The sequence below is a fragment of the Fukomys damarensis genome, unplaced genomic scaffold (assembly GCF_012274545.1).
Source record: "Fukomys damarensis isolate Sample0158 unplaced genomic scaffold, DMR_v1.0_HiC HiC_scaffold_39, whole genome shotgun sequence".
NCBI classification, from domain to species: Eukaryota; Metazoa; Chordata; class Mammalia; order Rodentia; family Bathyergidae; genus Fukomys; species Fukomys damarensis.
Genome location: NW_022900951.1, coordinates 78,404,464 through 78,425,395, shown reverse-complemented (window position 1 = coordinate 78,425,395; position 20,932 = coordinate 78,404,464). Strand labels below are relative to the sequence as shown.

General features: G+C 37.2%; 1 protein-coding gene across 1 annotated transcript in view; it reads left to right on the top strand.

Moving 5' to 3' along the window:
- Positions 1–326: 326 nt before the first annotated feature.
- Positions 327–20,932, top strand: part of Xkrx (XK related X-linked) — a 33,778-nt gene continuing 13,172 nt past the window's right edge. The window contains exons 1-2 of the mRNA XM_010623400.2: positions 327–1,754; positions 5,275–5,543. Coding sequence (XP_010621702.1) covers positions 1,420–1,754; positions 5,275–5,543 — 604 coding nt within the window. The 5' untranslated portion in view covers positions 327–1,419. The remainder of the gene's footprint in view (positions 1,755–5,274; positions 5,544–20,932) is intronic.

The window sequence follows — 20,932 nt, the reverse complement described above, 5'->3', positions numbered from 1 at the left end:
GTTCATTTTGCAGTTCCTGTTCAGGCCTCATTTTGTAAGTGGAGAAATCAAGGAATATAAGAGCAGCTTTCAGTATCTGTGAGTTGGCCTCAAGTCTTGTCCTCTACACAGTTCAGCATTCCCTTTGCTCTAAACAATCTTGCCCAAAACGGAAACTGTGGCACAATTGCTTCCCAGCTTCCCCCTCCCGTTATGTTATCCGTAGGGCAATAGGACCCAGGGAGGCTCAACCCTGAGGCCAAGGCAGACACACCTGTCTAACCGCGTGGGTTGAGCTAGTGTGGGAACCAGTCACTTAGGGAGGGTGGGGTAGAAGTGGGTGACTACTCTTGAGAGAGAGGAAGACTGTGGTTCCCTCCTGATTTCAGGGGTCTTGGTGAGAAGTCATTTTAAGGAGTAGCCCAAGCCCCGTTTTTGTCGTGCCTCTCCCCACAAGGAGCATCCTTTGGCTGGTCTTCCTGGAACTCTCTGGCGGTTCCGCCCCCGCCATCCAGGTGCCTTAGTCCTGAAGCCACTGACCTCTTGCTGCTGGAACCGCGGGCCAGGCAATACCTGCCTCAGCAGACGGCGTCCAAGGATTTAGCGACATCTGCCTAGCCACGTTGACGGTCCGCATGTTGCGCCTTTCACTCACAGTTTGTCCGAGGAGGAGGAGCCCCTCCAGCGTTTTCTCAGTCTTGTAGTGTGCGCGCGCTCTGCTCTCTCCTCAGAGATTATGCTAGCTCGGGAACAGAAAGATGGCATTACTCCTGCCCCCAGCCTGGCTGTCTTGAGGGCGGTGCTTGGGGACTCCATGGAGCCATCCTTAGAACTCTTGAGTAGGCGCCGGCCTGAGAGCGCGTGGGTGAGCTGGCGAGAGAACAAGCTAATTAGCCAAATCCTACCTGTACCAGTAGCTAGGGTACACAGATGCTGAACTGAATCCCTCGGGGGACACTCAGGCTGCGCTCTCTCTTCTGCCCTGACTCATTTTCTGCTGACCTTAGAGGGCACGCATTGGCAGAATTCCTCACAAGGACCAACAGAGTGGCTACCCATTTGTCTGGGGGAGCTGCAAAAGGAGCCTCCAAGGAGACAGCTGCTCCCATGCTTCTTCACACACCTGCAATTGGACTCCAGACTTGGCACTGGAATGCTTGCCTTTATCTTGTTCAATTTTCTCAGCACAGATGTTGACAACTGGATTTGGGGGCCGATCAGCAGTCAAGTTCAAATTGGTACTCCTGCGTTCTCCATTCCAGACTGCAAGCATAACTGAGTCTAGAAGAGATAGGTCTCCTTACCGGCTGAAGTCTGGTCTGGAACTCAACTTGACAGAGCCAACCTGACTGGTACTTGGATTGCAGTGGCGACAGGGTTTTGAGGGGATGGCTTGGACGATGCTTTGAACACCACAGCACAACACTCAGAACCTCCACAATGGATAGAGTTTATGAAATTCCTGAGGAGCCAAACACAGATCCGGTTTCATCTGTAGAAGAAGATGTCATCCGAGGGGACAACCCCCGCTTTACCTTCCCATTTAGTATCCTCTTTTCCACCTTTTTGTACTGTGGGGAGGCTGCATCTGCCCTGTACATGGTTAGAATATATCGAAAGAATAATGAAACATTCTGGATGACATATACATTTTCTTTCTTTATGTTTTCATCTATTATGGTGCAGTTGACCCTCATTTTTGTCCACAGAGATCTGGCCAAGGATAGGCCACTATCATTATTTATGCATCTAATCCTTTTGGGACCTGTTATCAGGTGAGCACTTTTTTAAATCTCTCCCCACCTTCTCCAAACTTATGCAGAGAAAGGTGATGTTAATATTTACTAGACTGATACTATGCCTCTTGTCTAATTGATTCTCCAATTCACTCCCACTCTTGGCTTTCCTGTCACCTATCCAAAAGAACTTATTTGAAATTTTAAGTGCTACCAGGATGAATATGTGGCGTGTACCTGTGTTCCCAAACTGTGGAGGATACCATCAATAGGACTTCCTTAGGCAATGCATGCTGTCTGCTCCCTGATTTTTCTTTTAATAACTGGTAGGGAATCAACAGATGTGGTCAACCTGTGTACACAGGATATAGCTACAAAGTTAAGTTTTTTGCAGTTCTTGGGATTGAACCCAGGGCTTCAGGCATGCTAGGCACTGAGCTACACCCTATTCTGAGAGTGTGTAATTGTAACTCTGCCTTTTGGATATTCTTTAAATTGGAAGAAAATTCCTTCCTGTTTCCATCCCATCTCATATTCAGTTTTACTTTGAGCTCCTGGATGAAATCTGCTGCCGTCTTAAAAATTTCTAGTAATTTGACATCTGGAAAAAATTTTAAGACATCTGCAGTAATCTGGTACCCCAACAAAAAGTAGTTCATTGTTCTCTCCTATTTCTATCTTATAGCTCATCACTGTCCTGTTTTTCTTTTTGTATATTCCTGTGATTATGGCACATAGTTGGAAGGGGGCAAAGGGAGGTACTCCATCTATCTGGAAGCAGTACCACAGTGTAATAGATTCAAGTGTACCTAATGTTGCTTTGAAAGGATGAAAATCAAGGGCAACAGGCATCTGTATCAGCAGTCTCATCTGGAAACTATGCGGTTTTCAAGGTGGAGCAGTGTTGCAAGACTTGTGAGATCAGGAGGGAGTAATGGACCAAGTTTGTCATGATGCAAAGGTGACAAACACCTGCAGTTAGCTGAGGGCGATAGGTCAGAATGTTGATGTTGTAATTGCAATGGGAAAGCAACTCAACAGAGGATTATAAATGGGCTGTAAAACTGATTAAAGATGGAGCCCCCCTTTTGTAAAATTTTTAATCAGTAAATGTATATATATAATTTTTATTTCTTAATTATATCTCTATAAAGCTGGAAAAATTACAGAATAGTTTTAAATGGGAAAGAATTGGTTAAGGTTTCTCACAGAAAATATGCCTAACAAACACTGGTAGGGAATCAGGAGACTCGGAATCTAGTCCTCCCTCCATCATTGACTAGTTGTGTACCCTTAGTGAAATCTCCAGAAATGCCTTGGGACTCAAATCCTGCAACTGTAAATTAAATGAATTGGACTACATCATGAGGCTTAAACTCTAATGATGTCAGAGGCCAGGCAGGTATCATAAATGAGTGAAGTGGGCCAAGTATGGGAAAACCAGCAATGTCATATGTGATGATAAAAGAAAACAAAGTCTCAGTGTTAGAAAAAGGAAGAATAGTGAGTAGTATGGCAATTTAGAGTCCATGACCTGCCTATAGAGGACTCAGCTACTCTACAAATCTGGCCCATCATTTCCATGTTGGAATTTAGTCCCCGTATTGCCAGATCTCCTACCTTTTAGGATACTCTCCCAAGACAAGGTTTTACATGAAATTCCATTATTTTAAATTTTGGCAAATGACTAAAAACAATGCAGTAAGGGACAAACTACATCGACTAGTCAGATAGTGTCTCAGCTGGTCATATGCAGTCTTTTGACTTAGTGATCTAAGGGTCCTTTCCAGTTCTAAATGTTTGTAGTTAATCTATAAAAGGAAGCCCTCATCTTGAGCTTGAAACCAAGAAATTTTAAGATGTCACTAGAGGAACAAGGAACCCATTTCTCTCTCTTTTCAAATGTAATATAGTGAGTTAAAAGATCAAGATCAAGAACTCTCAAGATGCAAATTCTAGCAAGTGCCTTGCCCCTACTTTGATGCTTCTCTCTCTTTATGCTTTGTAGCCTTCCAAACCATCTTTGATCTAGACCCTTTATATGGAGTGTTGGTCACTGTTTTTTTTTTCTTGTATAGCTTCCACTAGAAATGATTGGGAAGCATTTATAACTTCAGTCATCTAGGCCCACAACAGGGAAAATGTAATTTAAAAACTCATAAATCATATGCTTTGTATGCTTATTTTTAAGGCCAATTTTTAGGAAAGTAAAAATTTTTAGGTAAGTAGGGTTGGTACTCTCAGTCATATGAAGGTGTTTATAGGGTTAGCTCTCTTCCATGAAATGCAACCATTCTTTTGGAAATGAAATTATACTCTTGGTTTATTGAAGCTTATAAAGAAGGCAAACACCTTCACATAAACCAGTGAACAGCCTTAAGAACAGATGCATAAGCAGAGCATTTCATGCTACTACCTCCCCCAATATAGAATTAGCAATAGCATGGATAGGCTATGGTTAAAATCTAAACTTTTTCTGTTGAAAGTGAAACATTCTTCTTAAATAGGAAAATAATCTTGCTTTCTCTTCTTTGTTAGTTCCTTCCTCCTTTTTCTCTCCCATGTTTTGGAGTTTGTCTTAGAAAGTGGAAGTTTCTAACACTTTGGAGTGTTACACATGAATCAATCTCAAGGAAATCTGGAGAATAATGGTGGTACATAGTCCAAAATTTTCTGTCAGGAGCCAAAACCTAGAAAGGATATAAATCTCTGAGCTTATCTTTAATCTATTTTTATGTTAAATCACATTGCTGTTATTATCTTCTTCCCATCAACTCTCACCCTGCATTCTTTTTTCCTTCTCATTCATTAATTTATTAAGCAAATATTTATCAAATTCCCACCATGTGATAGCAGATATGAGCAAGATATATATAACCCTTGCCCTCAACCTATTGGGGAAGACGTCTTAATTTCTACAATTGTCCTCACTTGTCATAAGAAACAGCCCAGAGTTTGCATTTATTTCAGGGTGAGTAGAGGAAGTGGTAACTCAGGTGTTCCAAAACAAGATGTTCTAGTTGCTTCTATTTAGAGCATCAAAACTACTAGAGACTTCTGATTATAAAGGGTAGATGGAAAAGGAACAGCAGAAAGTGTGGTCTTTTCACTATTTCAAAGGTGAAAAATTCCCACAAGGTTGTTTTCCTCTTTGTAAAGAATGAATCAGGTTTAAAAGGCCGTCTTCCAAAACAGGTCAAGAGGCACAAAAATGGGGCTTTCTTTAAAAAAAAAAGCAGAATTTGAAAACCCTGGTTATGAACTTGAATGTTTTGAATAAAGAATGCTTTACTATAAGACTTTACAGTGTTATAAAAACCAAGGCCATTTGGAGACTCCATCCTCCTCTTTGAATACAATATTCTCACAATACTTTTGTGTTCAAGGCATGTTAACGTGAATAGGGCATGACCAACCCTTTCACTCATAAGAAACCCCCAGAACAGAAGTGAGGAAATGGTAAAAAGTAGTATAACCTCCTCAAGTATTTCCCTCTTCACTATAACCTCCCTTCCCTCGACAGCTTTAGTTAAGCTCCCATAATGCTTTACTCCTGCAGATGTTTGGAGGCCATGATAAAGTACCTCACACTGTGGAAGAAAGAAGGGCAAGAGGAGCCCTATGTCAGCCTCACCCGCAAGAAGATGCTAATAAATGGCGAGGAGGTGCTGATAGAATGGGAGGTGGGCCACTCCATCCGGACGCTGGCTATGCATCGCAATGCCTACAAACGTATGTCACAGATCCAAGCCTTCCTGGGCTCAGTGCCCCAGTTGACCTATCAGCTGTATGTGACTCTGATCTCTGCAGAGGTCCCCCTGAGCAGAGGTGAGTGGGGTCAGGAGAGGGAGGTCTCCACTTAGATCAAGGGTGTAAGTTTATACCTGAGATGTCTAATCAACTGGCTTTGTGGAGCAATTTAAATAGAAATTTAAAAAATTAAAACATACTTCCTTAGTAGTACTTGCCACATCTCAAGTATTTAATAGCCACATAGAGTCAGTGGATACTGCTTTGGATGGCATAGATTTAGGACATTTTCTTTCTTCTTTTTTTTTTTTTTTTTGTACCGGGGATTGACCTCAGGTCCTTGTGTTTGCAAGGCAGGCCACCGAACCGCTGAGCTAAATCTCCGGCCCAGGACATTTTCATTATCATAGAAAGCTCTACTGCACAGCACTAGTAGAGATCCAAGAAATGTAGGGAGTCAGACATCTTAGGACTGCTGGATTTCTTAAACTGGAGTAAGCCATTTAGATTTAAAATATCATTTTAAGCCCTCTCTGACCACATAAGAAGCTAGTAACCCAGTAAGAAAAATATTTTCCCTTGCCCAGAGTGTTTAAATTATGTTAGTTGTTCTGCTTGTTTAGGAAAGGCTATCTTCAAAGAAGTTCACAAATATTACTGATTATCAGAATCATGTGTTAATGTTCTTTTAAAAATTATATTCCACAGCTTGGAATGATGACACACACCTGTAATTGTAGCACTTGAGAGGCTTAGGTAGGTGGATCATCATGAGCTCAAGGCCACCTTGTGCTATGCAGTGATTTCAAGGGCACCCTGAACTATATAGGCACTGTCTCAAAACCAAAATGAAACAAAATGAGTGAGTGAATAAATGAATAAAGAAAGAAAATTATATTCCTTCCCCAGACATGAATCAAGCCCACAGTATGGGGAGGAAGGAAAATGCATATAGAAAAAATACCCCAGTTGATTCTGATCAGCCTCATTTTGGAATCATTGCTTTAATCATTTCTCACAGTGTCAGTGAAAAGAAAAAAAGGGACTTGAGATGAATACTTTTTAATTATATTTTAATTTTTATTGGTATATATTTGCAATACATAATATGTACATTTGTTGTGGGGAGTTAGTACCTGTACATAACACATCTTATTTCTTTTTTCATTCCCTTCACCTCCTTTCACTCCATCTCTTGTTCTCCTTCACATTTATAAATGGTCTATCTCCCCGTTTCCAATTAACCTTCTTTTATTCAGCTCTAGAAGAGAAACCATACAACATTTAAACTTGTGTGTCTGATTTACTTCATTTAATATTATAGCCTTAAGGTGTATCCATTTTCACATAAATGATTCATTTATCCTTTTTTATTCCAGAATTTCCAAGAAAATATACTTTTTGCATTAAGTTTATTGGTACTTTTTAGGTATACAGTACAGTTATATTCATCATTGAGATCTTGTACCTTTACATGATTTATCTTGGCTCTTATATTTTCCCCATACACCTTCCCTCCCTTCACCCCCTCCACCCATCTCTATTTACAAAGACTCCGTTTCCATTTTTTGTGTTTTTTCTTTTCCTTTCTTACCTTTCCCCTACCCTTCCCACTTCCCCTACTCCTTTAGACCTTTTCTTCCTATTTCACATTATCAATTAGAGCATTTGAACCTTATTTACACTTTTAGTTTTTCACACCAGAGAAACTATTTCGTATTGTCACATATGTGTCCTATTTATTTCACTTAAGAATATGGCCTCAGTATGCATCCATTTACCTATAAATAACTCTTGTTTCTCATTCTTTATGGCTGAGTAGTACTCCATATTATAGAAAAATCACATCTTCTTTATACAGTCTCCAGTTGATGTGCAATTGGGCTGTTTCCAAATTTTAGCTATTACAAACTGTGCCACTATAAACATGGCTGTAACTATATCACTGTGGTATGATTTTGGTTGGGGGTACCGGGGATTGAACTCAGGACCTTGTCCTTGCAAGGTAGGCAGCAGCACCACTGAGCTAAATCTCCAGCATGTGGTATGATTCTTTTAATTCTGTTGGAAAGATACTCAGCAGAGGGATAGCTGGGTCAAATCGAACCTCTAATCCTAGTTTTTTGAGATATCTCCATATTGATTTCCACAGAGGCTGTACCAGTCTGCACTCCCACCAACAATGGAGAAGTGTTCCTTTCTCCCCACAACCCCTGTAGCATTTCTTATTTGTTGATTTCTTGATAGCAGCCAATATTTCTGGAGTGGATGGAACCTTAGAGTTGTTTTCATTTACATTTCTCGAATGAGTAGAGATATTCAATATTTTTTCATATATTTATTACATGCTTTTACTTATTTGTCTGAAAAATGTTCATTTCAGAGGCATGTTTGTGAATCAGGTCTTTATATTTGGGGGAGGTCTGATGGTTTTGAGTTCTTTACATATTCTAGATAGTAAACCTTTGTCTGAGGAACAGCTGGGGAAATTTTTTCCCACTTTGTGGTTTGTCTCTTAGCTCTATTGGTGGTTTCTCTTGCAGTGAAAAACCTTTTTTAATAAGATAAGATCCCAGTTGTTGCTTCTTTATGCTAGCTCCCGTGCTACTGAGAATTTATTCATAAAGTATTTTCCCATGCTACTGTCTTCAAGAGTTCTACCTAACTTATCTTCCAGCAAGTTTAGTGTTTCTCTTTTAATATTTAGATCTGTAATACATTTTGATATTAGTTTAGTGTATGGTGAAAGATAGCAGTCTAGTTTTAATCTTTGGCAAGTTAAAATCTAATTTTTCCAACACCGTTTATTAAAGAAGCTATCTTTCCTCCACCAAGAATGGTTAGCTTCATTTTTCAAAGCTGAGGTAGCTGAGTATGTCTGGAGTTGTTTCTGCATCTTCTAATCTATTCCACTAATCCTCAGGTCTTTTTCTTGCCATGCTGTTTTTATTACAGTGACTTTGTATTATATTTTCAAGTTGGGGATTGTGTTATCCCCTGCCATGTCTCTGTTGCCTAGAATGGCTTTTGCTATTCTAGTTCTCTTCTTGTTCCAAATGAATTTTATGATTCTTTTCTCTAGTTTTGTGAAATATACTGTTGGGATTTCAATTGGGATTGAATTGAATCTGTTTTGGTAGTATGGCCATTTTCATTGTGTTGGTTTTTCCTACCCAGGAGCAAGGGATGTCTTTCCATTTTTCTTAAAACCACTTCAATCTCTCTTTTTTTTTTTTTTTGAGTGCTGTAGTTTTCAATGTAGAGGTCTTTTGCTTCTTTTGTTAGATTGATTCCTAGATATTTCATTTTTTTTGAATCCTATTATGAAAGGAATAGTTTCCCTAATTTCTTTCTCAGTGATTCTGTCATTTGTGTACAAGAAGGCTATTGGTTTTTCAGTGTTGACCTTGCATCCAGCTGCTCTACTGAATCTGTCAATTAAGTCTAGCAGTCTTTTGGTGGAGGTTTTTGTGTCCTCTATGTAGAATATCATATGGTAAGCAAATAATGATAGTTTAACTTCTCCCTTTCCTATCTTTATTGCTTTAGTTTCTTTCTCTTGTCTAACTGCTGTGGCTAATGTTTCCAGAAATATACTAAACAGGAGTGGTGACGCTGCATATCTTTGTCTTGTTCTTGATTTTAGCATGAAGGTTTTCAGTTTTTGACCATTTAATATGATATTGGCTGCTGATTTTTTATAGATCGCCTTTATCAAGTTGTGATAAAGACCATCTATTCCAATTTCCTAAAGGATCTTTATCATGAATGGTTGTTAAATTTTGTTGAATGCTTTTTCTGCATCTATTGAGATGATCATGTTTTTTGTCCTGACTCTGTTAATGTAGTGTATTACATTTATTGATTTACGTATGTTGAAACATTCTTGTATCCCTAGCATAAATCAAACTTGGTCAGTTTCTTCTTGATCTTCTGTATTCTTTTTTTTTTTTTTTTTTGGTTTTTGAGACAGGGTCTCACTATGTAGTTGAGACTGACCTGGAACTCTCTATGTAGCCCTGGCTGGTCTCAAACTCACAACGATCCTCCTGCCTCAGCCTCCCAAGTGCTGGGATTGCAGGAGTGCGCCACCATGCCCAGATTTGATCTTCTGTATTCTGTTTGCCAGTATCTTTTCTTTTTTGTTGTTGTTTTTTGGTACCAGGGATTGAACTCGGGTCCTTGTGCTTGCAAGGCAGGCCACCGAACCACTAAGCTAAATCCCCAGCCCATGTTTGCCAGTATCTTATTGATGATTTTTGCATCTATGTTCATTAGGGAGATTGGCCTATAGCTGTCTTTTTTGGTTGGGTCTTTCCCTGCTTTTGGAATCAAAGTAACATTTGTTTCGCCAGGCGTGGTACTGCATGCCTGGAATCCCAGCACTCGGGTGGCTGAGCCAGGAGGATCACTGAGTTTGAGACCAGCCTGGGCTACATAGTGAGTTCCAGGTGAGTCTCAACTACATAGTGAGACCCTGTCTCAAAAAAAAAAAGTAACACTTGCTTCAAGGAATGAAGTGGGAAATATTGCTTCCTTTTCAATTTCATTGAAGAATTTAAAGAGTAGTGGCAGTAGTTCTTCTCTAAATGTTTTGTAGAATTTAGCATTGAAGCCATCAGAACCTGGGCTTTTCTTCATTGGTAAATTTTTAATTATGTTTTCAATTTCACTTAATGTAATTGGGGTGTTTAGACTTTTTATATCTTCTTTGTTCAACTTTGGAAGTTCATATGTGTCTAGGAATCTGTCCCTTTCTTCTGTATTTTCCATTTTCTTAGAGTATAGGTTTTTGAAGGAAGTATTGATGAACCTCTGGATTTCTGGTGGGTCTTTTGTGGTTTCACCTTTTTCCTTCCTAATTGCATGAATGTGAGCCTTTTCTTTCCATTTTTTGATAAGATTGGCTAAGGGTTTATTGATTTTATTTATTCTTTCTGAAAACCAACTCTTTCATTCATTGATTTTTTTTGTATCGATCTCTTAGTCTCCATTGCATTGATTTCTACTCTGATCTTTATAATTTCTTCCCTTGTACAAGCTTTGGGTTTTTCTTGCACTTCTTTGTCTAGGAGCTTAAGATTAAGCATTAGGTTATTTGAGCTCACTCTGTTTTCCCAGTGTGGGTATTCACTGTTATCAATTTTCCTTGTAGGACTACTTTCATTGTGTCCCATAGATTCATCTATGTTGTATTGGCATTATCATTTATTTGTAAAAACTGTGTAATTTCTTCTTTAATTGCCTCTGTGAGCAATTGGTTGTTCAGGAGAGTGTTCTTCATTTTCCATGTGTTTGTGAAGTTCTTGCAGTTTCTTATGCTATTGATCTCCAGTATAATTGCACTATGATCTGATAATCTACATGGGATAAGTTCAATTTTTCACATTTACTTAAACATGTTCTATGAGCTAGTATGTGGTCTATTTTGGTGAATGACCCATGTGTAGCTGAAAAGAATGTATATTCTAATTTTGTGGGGTGGAACACTGTAGATGTCTATTAAGTCCATTTGTCCAAAAGCTTGGTTCACTTCTAGTATTTTATTGTTGATTTTTTGTATAGCTGACCTGTATATTTGTGACTGTGGGGCATTTAGGTTCCCCACTACAATTGTATTAATGCGTCTTTGTTTTTTCTTGTCCCTTAATATTTGTTTTGTATAGTTGGGGACCTTCGTATTTGGTTTATATTTATTTCTGATTGTCATCTCTTCCTCTTGGATTATTCCCTTTACAAGGATGTAGTTGCCTTCTTTGTCTCTCTTAATTAGTTTGGGTTTGAAATTTACTTTGTCTGCAAAGAAGATAGCTCCTCTGCTTTTTTCTGGGTTCCTGTCACATGGAGACATGTTTTCCATTCTTTTCCTTTCAGTGTATGAGTTTCTTTTTTAACTAGGTGCATTTCTTGTATATAGCATTTTGTTGCATTTTGCTTCTTAATCCATTCTGCCAGTCTATTTCTTTTGATTGGTGATTTGAGGCCACTAACCCTGATGGTAATAACTGATATGCATTGATGTATCATTGTCATGTTATTGTCCTGTTGTTTGCTCTTTTAAATTCCCCCCTCCTGACTTTAGTTTCTTGCCTTGCCTACTGGATTTGCTCTGTTGGGCCTCATGGAGTTGTGATCTTTATTGTCTTTTTCTAGGATATTATTTAGAATTGTCTTGAGGGCTGGTTTTGTATGCATGAAGTTTCTCAGGTGTTCTTGGTCATGGTAGTATCTTATTTCCCCATCCACTTTAAAAGAGAGTTTTGCAGGATACATCAGTCTAGGTTGGAGATTGTTTCCTTTCAGGCTTAAAAGACCTCACTACAGGCTCTCATTGCCCTGAGTGTTTGTGTTGAAAAGTCTGCCATAATTTTGATGGGCTTTCCTTTGCATGTGATTTGTTTCTTTTCTATTGACTCTTTTAGAATTTTGTTCTTCTGCTGAGTTTCTGGGATTTTGAACATTATATGTCTAGATGTAGATTTTTTTAAAATCATGGCTAGTTGGAATCCTATATGCCTCAGTTATCTGTATGTCAAATTCTTTTGCTGTTTGGAAAATTTTGTCTTTAATTCTGTGAACTGTTATTGTAATGTCATTTTACTTTCTCGTGCTTTTTCATGGACTCCTATCAGTTTTATATTATTCTTCTTTGCCTCATCTAGAAGCTGTTGAATTGATTTCTTTTGGTCCCTTAATATTTTTAAGTGATTTCTCTTTTCGTGGTCACCGACCACCATTCTGTCTTTTATATCTGATATTCTGTCTTCAGATTGGCTCATTCTGTTGTGTATAGTTTCAACAGAGTTTTTTTTAATCTTTGTTTTTTTGACATTTTATTATTTATTGCATTTGATGGAATGTAAACACAGTGCCTTCAACAAGTTGTCAGAGCATTTGAGTTAGATCATTTACTTTTTGATTTATTAGTAAAACAGTTTTCTTTTTTATTGAGTTTATTGGTACATTTTAGGTATATAGTACAGTTACATTCATCACTGGGGTCTTGTACCTTTACATGACAGATCTTGGTTCTCATTTTTCCCCCTCTGCCCTCCCTTCACCCCCTCCACCCTCTCCTATTTACAAAGACTTTGTAAAAACATTTTTCTTGCTGAGAAGTTTTGGTTTTTTTCCCCCTGTAAACTGTGGATATCACATGGTCTGTAAAGTAACTAGGAAGAGTAAAATAGACTACTGATTTTTTAAATCCACTTGATAACATGATTTTTAAGATGGATTTTAACTTTAAGTTGGGTTCCTTAACCATTTGTAGAGAGGCTTCTTTCAAAAATAGTTTGTTCTAGAGACTGGATAAAGATGTGATTTTTTCTATGAAATGGAGTACTACTCAGCCATAAAGAATGAGAAACTAGAGACATTTATAGCTAAACGGATAATCTCTTTGATATCTGTTTGAATCTGTTTCATGGATTCCATTTCATTCCTATGTTGGGCATTTATGGTTTCCATTTCTTTCCTATGCTGGGCATTCATAGGTTCTATCATGATCCCGAGCTCATCTATTTTTTTTTATCAATTTCTGTCTAGAGTCTGTAATCATGTCTTTCATTGTGTTCACCATCTCTGTAGTTATCTGGGAAATTATTTCTGTTTTGAATTTTTCTAGAGCCTGATTGATCTGTTTTGTTACATCTTGTGCTATCAGTTCAGGGTGTCCAGGTGGTTGATTATCAGACTTTTCGACCTCATTTTCCCCCAAATTTAACTTTGGTGAGCTGGAAGTCTATGCTTGTGCCTTGCTTAAATGTCTTCTCATTTGTAATTTTTTATTGGTAGTATCCTTGGTTTAATTCCTGAGTTAATACTTCAATCTTCCAGATATAGCTTGTCTTCAGGTTTTGAGTGTCTAATGCCTCAAGTTTATGCTTCTTCTTTTTTTTTTTTTTTGTACCAGGCATTGAACTCAGGTCCTTGCACTTGTGAGGCAGTCTCCAGAACCACTGAGCTAAATCCCTGACCCAAATTTTATGATTTTTTACAGCAGGGTAGTACTCCATTCTGTATAATATCACTTTTTATTTATCCATTAATCTGTTGATGGACATATAGACCACTTTCAATTTTTTTTTTCACCCGAGGCAAGGCTTCATTGGGGGAAAGAGCTGCAGGACTGTCTTGAACAATGGTGAGAAAGATCAGGAAGTTGGGGAGGTAGAGCTTACATTGGGTTTTGTAGTTGGGAGAGCATCATGGATGGCAGTGATTGGTCATATTGTTGGGGTGGGTGAAGCAGTTTATTTTTTTCCTCATTGAGTTTATTGGTATGTTTTAGGTTTACAGTACAGTTACATTCATTATTGGGATCTTGTACCTCTACATGATAGGTTGTCTTGGTTCTCACTTTTTCCCCTTGTCCCTGCCCTCCTTTCACCCCCTCCTCCCCTCCCCATTTACTGACATTTTATTTCTGTTTTTCATATTCTCCTATTTTTTTCCTTTCCCTTATTATCTTTCCCCTACCCTTTCCACTTTCCCTACACCTTTAGCCCTTTTCTTCCCATTTCACATTGTCAATTATCTTTAGAATCATTATTCATTTAGTAGTATATCCTCAATATGTATCCATTTTCCTATGAATGAATCTAATTTCTCATTCTTTATGGCTGAGTAGTATTCCATTTTATAGAAAAACCACATCTTATTTATCCAGACTTCAACGGATGGGCAAATGGGCTGTTTCCAATTTTAGCTATTACAAACTGTGCCACAATAAACACAGGTAAACATATATTGTTGTGATATGATTCTTTTAATTCTTTTGGAAAGATACCCAGCAGAGAGATGGCTGGGTCAAATGGAACCTCTAGTCCTAGTACTTTGAGGTATCTCCATATTGATTTCCATGGCTGCACTAGTCTGCACTCCCACCAACAATGGAGAAGGGTTCCTTTCTCCCCACAACCCCACCAACATTTGTTATTGTTTGATTTCTTGATAGCAGCCATTCTTTGTGGGGTGAGGTGGAATCTCAGTGTTGTTTTCATCTGCATCTCTTGAATAACCAGTGATATGGAACATTTTTTCATATATTTACTTGCTGCTTTTACTTCTTTTAGACCACTTCCAATATTTAGCTATAATGAGTTGTTCTGCTATATATATGGGTATACATGTATCACTGTAATATGTCTTTAACTCTTTTGAGGAGATACCTTTATTAGGACTAGCTGAGTCGAACATAATTTCTACTTTCAGTTTCTTGAGAAATCTTCATGCTGATTTCCAATGTGGTTGTGATAGTTTACATTCCTACCAACAGCATAGAAATGTTCTTCTTTCCCCCACAACCTCGCCATCATTTCTTAGTATTGATTTCTTGATTATAGCCATATTTTTCTGGAGTAGGATGGAATCTCAGTGTTGTTTTGTGTTTCTCTAATGGCCAGAGATGGTAAACATTTTTTCTTTTTTTTAACTGATGTATTTGGTACATTTTTTACATACATAATGATTGTATACACATAGGGAATTTATACCTGCACATAATATATCGTAATTTTTCCCCATTCCCCTCCCTTCCCTTAAGTCCTTCTTCCCCTTCCACTTACAGAACTTCGTATAGTTGTTATTCCATCCTTTTTATCCCTCTTCCCTCCCTTTACTTTCTCCTCTGCCTTGCAAAGATACCTAGAATGGAAACAGCTGGATCAGATGGTGCCTCTAGTTTTAGTTTGCCTCTTTTAAACTCCTATGCATATGTTTTGTTTGATCTACAAGTGTCTTCTTTCAAAATGATTTTTTTCATCAGGGTGTATTTCTCTTCCCTTCTTCTAATTACCTGTTCTTTTAGTGGATCTTCTCTGATTGTCTCTGATGAAATTCTTCTACTCACCCATGTTGGATCTCCAAACATTTTTTTCATTTATTTATTGACCATTTGTACTTTGTCTTCTGAGAAGTATCTGTTTATGTCAGTTGCTCATTTTTGAATTGGGTTTTTTATTTGGGGGATCTTATTTTTTGAGTTCTTTTAGATATTGTAGATATTAGTCCTCTGTTCACGGAATAGCTGGCAAAAAATCATTTCCTACTCTTTGATTACCTCTTCACCCTGTTGGTTGTTTCCTTTGCTGTGTAGAAGCATATCAATTTGATACAATCCCATTTATTATTTCCTGTGTAACTGTGATTTTGTTTTAAAAGTCATTGCTTATGAGTACGTCTTCAAATGTTTTACCTATTTTATCTTCCAGTCAGTTGTTTCTATTTTAACATAAATTATTCATTTTGATTTTAGTTTAGTACATGATGAGAGATATGGGTCTAGGTTCAATGTTCTGCATATGAATAGCCAGTTTTACCAGCAGCATTTGTTGAAGAGTCTACTTCTTTTCTCCAGTGTATATTTTTGACCCCTCTCTCAAAGATGAGGTAGTGCCTGGTATTGTTTCTGCATTCTCTATTCTACTTTATTGATTCCCATGTCTGTTTTCAGGTCAGTGCCATGTGTTTTTATCACTGTAGCTTTGCAATGTAACTTGAAGTCTACGATTAGGATGCATCTTGCTTTCCTCTTGTTAGCCAGGATTGCTTCTACCTTTCTGGTTCAGTTTTAGTTCCACATGAATTTTAGGACTTTTTTCTCTAGCTCTTTGAGGAATTCTGTTGGTATTTTATTTGAGATTTCCTTAAATCTGTATATTAGTTTTGAAAGTGTGGCCATTTTGACAACATTTATTTTAACTCTCAAGGAAGAGGGCATGTTTCCATTTTTGATGTCCTCTTCAATCTCCTTTATTTTTTCAGAGTATTGTAATTTTTGTTGTAAAGGTCTTTCATTTCCTTTATCAGGTTAATTCCTACATAATTATTTTTTCTGTATATTATCATGAATGGTATAGTTTTACTAATTTCTTTCTAGGTAGGTTAATTAGTGGTGTATAGGAATGTTATTAATTTTGTGTGTTGATTTTGTGTCCTGCTATACTACTTAATTTTGTTATTAATTCTAGGACTCTTTTTCATGAATTTTTTTGGATTATCTATGTAGAGAGTTTTATATTCTCTAAGTAATGATAATTTGATTTTTTTCCTATACATATTCATTTTATGACTTTCTCTTGCCTAATTACTCCAGCTAATAACAGGAGTATTGATAGTGGACATCTTTGTTTTCTTCCTGATTTTAGAAAGAAAGCTTTCAATTTTTCCCAATTTAATATAATATTGGCAGTAGGTTTGTCATGAAAAGCTTTTAACAGATTGAGATTTCTTACTTCTATACCTATTTTCTTCGGGGGTTTTCTAAAATGTACCAATAAACTCAATAAAATTAAAAAAAATAAATAAATTGATGTTGATTTTGCCAAAATCTCTTTCTGCATCTGTTGAGATGATCTTGTGATTTTGGCCATACTTCTGCTTGTGTGATATATTTTATTTATTGATTTATATAAGTTGAACCATCCTTGAGTCTCTGGGATGAATCCTACTTGATCATTAAAAAAATTTACTTGATCTTGATGTATAATCTTTTTGATAATATGTTGCTCTCTGTTTACCAGTATCTTGTTGAGGATTTTTGCATCTATGTTCATTAATGAAATTGGCCTGTAGTTATCTTTTCAGTGAGTCCTTGTCTGGTTTTGGAATCAGGGTAATTCTAGTATCCAGGAATGAACTTAGAAGTATTCATTCTTTTCCAATTTTGTTAAAAGGTTTGATGAGTACTGGCATTAGATTGTTCCTAAAGTTCTTACAGAATTCACTGTGAATCCATTGCTTCCTGAAGTCAATTTATTTCAGGGTTTTGTTCAACTCTACTATTTCTTTGTTGATTTTATGTAGTTAATTTATTTGTGCCAGGGGTGTATTGAGTTTCCCCTCCATAATTGTATCAGTGTTTATCTGATGTTTTATGTCCAACAGATTTAAAGGAAATTGAGTGTGCCAGTGTTTAGTGCATATATGTTTATAATTGTTATCTCTTTCCATTGAATTGTTCTCCTAGCCAATACGCAGTGATTGTCTTTGCCTCTTCTAATCAGTTTTGACTTGATGTTCATTTTGTCTGAAAATAGGATAGCTACTGTTGTTCCTTTTCAGGATCCTATTACCTGGGATATTGTTTTCAATCCTTTGATTTTCAGTCTATGAAGTTAATTTTGGATAAAATCTGTTTATTGTATACAATATACAATTGGATTCTATTTTTTAATCCATCCTGTCAGTCTGTGTCTTTTGATTGGGGAATTGATGCAATTAAAATTGAGTTATTACTAAAATTTATTGAATTATTCCTGGCCCAAATTCCCTTTTATTTGCCTTCTGCTTAACTGCTTACCCTGCCTAGTGAGGTGCTCTTTGTCATGCAAAGACCTTATTTTGCCAGCTTTACAGAATATACCAGTCATGGTTAGAGGTTTTCTTATGGGGATTGAAACACTTCGTTCTAGCTCTTATGACCTTTAAGGTTTGTTTTGAGAAGTCTGCTGTAATTCTAATGGGTTTACTTTTATAAGTGATTTTTTTTTCTGACAGCTTTTAAGATTCTGTCCTTGTGCTGAACTTCTGCGATTTCAATTACAGTGTGTCTTGGAGAAATTCTGTTCTGATCATAGGTAATTTGGTTTCCATATTCTTTGCTTATTTGTATGTTAAATTCTTTCCCCATATTTTTAGAGTGTTCCACAATAATTTCTGTAAACAATTTTGAGTGTGTGCCAATTGTGCTATCTTCTGATTTTTTTTACTAAATCTAATTAATCTTAGGCTAGTCTTTGCATATCTAGCAGCCTGTTGGATGTATTTTTCATGTTCTCTTGTTTTTAAGATATCACTGAATATGTGGTCTAAAATAAACACTGTCTAGTTCTGACACTTTGTTCTCACACTGGTAACTTCTGTTGCCCATACTTTCAATAGAAGTCTTAATCTAGATTTCGGTTTGATGCCATTTCCTGACTCTAATTTTGTGCTAAATTCGTTTTGCTTAGTTCAGCGAGCTTTTGATTAGTGTCTTCTGTAAACTCACTGATAGTTTTGTTTATTTAATTCATTACCTGTATAGTTACATCTTCTTTGGGCTTGCCAAGAACTTTATTGATTTGTTTTTTAAAAATCTTTTTTATTATTTCAAATAATTCAGATGTTTAGCTTTTTATTTCCTCCCTATTGATATTCCATGGATTAATTTTGGGGGAGTTGGAAGGTTTTGGGTGGTATTTTTTTTCCTTGCTTTCTCATGTTTAATTATTTTCTGTTTTGAGGTTTGCAAGTCAATTAGTGGAAAGATTTTGTTGCTAGTATGGAGATCTCTTTAGTTAGCATCTACTTTTCAGTAATGTACCCTGGGCTTGGCTAACTATAGGCCTTTCCTCGAGGATGCAGTGTAATCGGCCCAGCACCCAGTTATGACAGAACTGTGGTATTGTTGACACAAAGGCAATCCAGATATTGGTATACAGATAAAAGCAATTAATACCAACAACTATGTTATTCTGGCAATAACAGGAAAGTCAGCAACAATAATACCATTAAAGCAGACTGTATATTTACATATCATAAGAAACAATAATGTAACACCTTTAGCCATAGAAAAGAGATCTATATTTACAGTATTATCACAAAGACAAGCCAAATATTGACACACAATTAATATTTACTAAATGTACCAGCTATTCCTCCATTAACAATAGAAAATGATTCAACAGTGATAGGAAAGATAACTATATAGAGATTATTCAAGTCTAATAGGAGAATGGAAGAAGTAAAATTTGAAAAATTGAACATTGAGAAGGAGGAGAGAAAAGTGAGATAAAGGATCACATTAAGGAGTAAAAGGAAATTAATAGAATTAGATAATAAAATAGAATAATGAGAAACAAAAAAATAGCAAAAAGAAAAAAACAACTTTAAAGATAGGAATAAGCCCAACCCCCAGAAAAACCAAAGAAGGGGCAGAGAAAAAAAAGAAAATGAATCCAAATAACAGTTCCTGTGTAATTTTGTATGACTGATTTCTTTCTAGGACCTGCCATTTTGGAATCCAGCAAGTAAAGATTTTCTCTACCTGGCTTTATGGCCTGTGGGTTTATGAGGTGCTCATCTTGCTCCAGAAGCTCCTCTGTCTGTATATCTCAGGTTGTAGCAAGCTGAGGCATATCCTTGATCTTGTTGGTAGATGGGAAAAGCAACCAGACCACTGATCTCTATGATAGATGTAGACAGCAAGCCAATGGTTCAAGCAGACCACCGGACTTAATGCCAGCATTTCCGACATAAGGCCTTCTTAAAGCTACACATGCTGGGCCTGTCTTCTGACCAAGAGGAGTGGGACCTCATGTCCTTTCCAGCCTCAACTTAAACTCCTCAGGGGTCTATGTCTAGTTCACACCCTCTCTGTAACGTTCTCTTGTGTCTATCTGCTATGAAGTTACTGTAGTAAGGTAACACTGGAAACCCTGAAGTAAGGTTGTTCTTTGGCTCAGTCTTAAACAATTAGCGCCTTCCCAAAATGTCTTTTGATTCAACCCTCTCAAATACGGTGGGTGCTGCACTGGTTCTTTTTTGCAACTCTAGTCTGCTATGTGGAAGGAATCACTTTTGAAATAAAATCCTGTACACTTTTTGTAGCTGACAATAATTGTGGGATTTGGGGGGGGGGCTAACACTGTTGGCCTGGTTTATTGGTTCTGCTGGAGCTGCTGACTGTCTGGGCTCGTGTCTGTGGAGACAGGTCCCCCTCCCCAGGAGATGGAGTGAACTTTCCACACTGCTTTGTTCTTTCCTTTGCTGAGATGACAACTGATAAGAGTCAGGCCATGTGTAAGATTTGAGCTTCTCTGTGATGTTGAAGTACAAAACAATCACAGCCTTAATTTCCCACTTGTAAAAGAGGAATCCTGAAATGAGTAAGACTTCTAGCAGAGGATGAAATGTGAGTCAATGTTTTCAAGTCAATATAAAATGTGGTTAATGAGTGCTAACAGCCTGAAATTTACTTAATTTGATTGGGCAGAAGCTGCTATGAGTGTGAATATAGCTTTGGACCATTTCCTTATGACTAAGTGGTGACCCTATTTGGAAAGGCCCCTGTCTCAAAGAAATGCATGGGGAACTTTGCCTTCTTTTCTCATTTTTATCCACTAACAATTGTTCATGGAATTCTAATTGTCTTGCAACTTTTCATATACATGGTAATTTGAGGAGAAATTTTTCTGGAAATGATGATCCTTTTGTTCCAGAAAAATTGGTGGGTCATTAAGTCAGCTAATTAAATATATATACCTTACAAAGTAATCCATGCATACATAAACTGGTTACCTACACATAACTTTATATGCACAAAAATTTTCTGAAAAGCTACGAAATAAACTACCTCTGAGGAGTGTATTGAGAAATCAGATTTAACCCTTAAGAAGCTCTGGAAGGAACATTGCAACATCCTTCCTCCATGGGATTAATTGAGAATTCCTGGGCCAGTGTTTCTCTAAGGACACAGATCT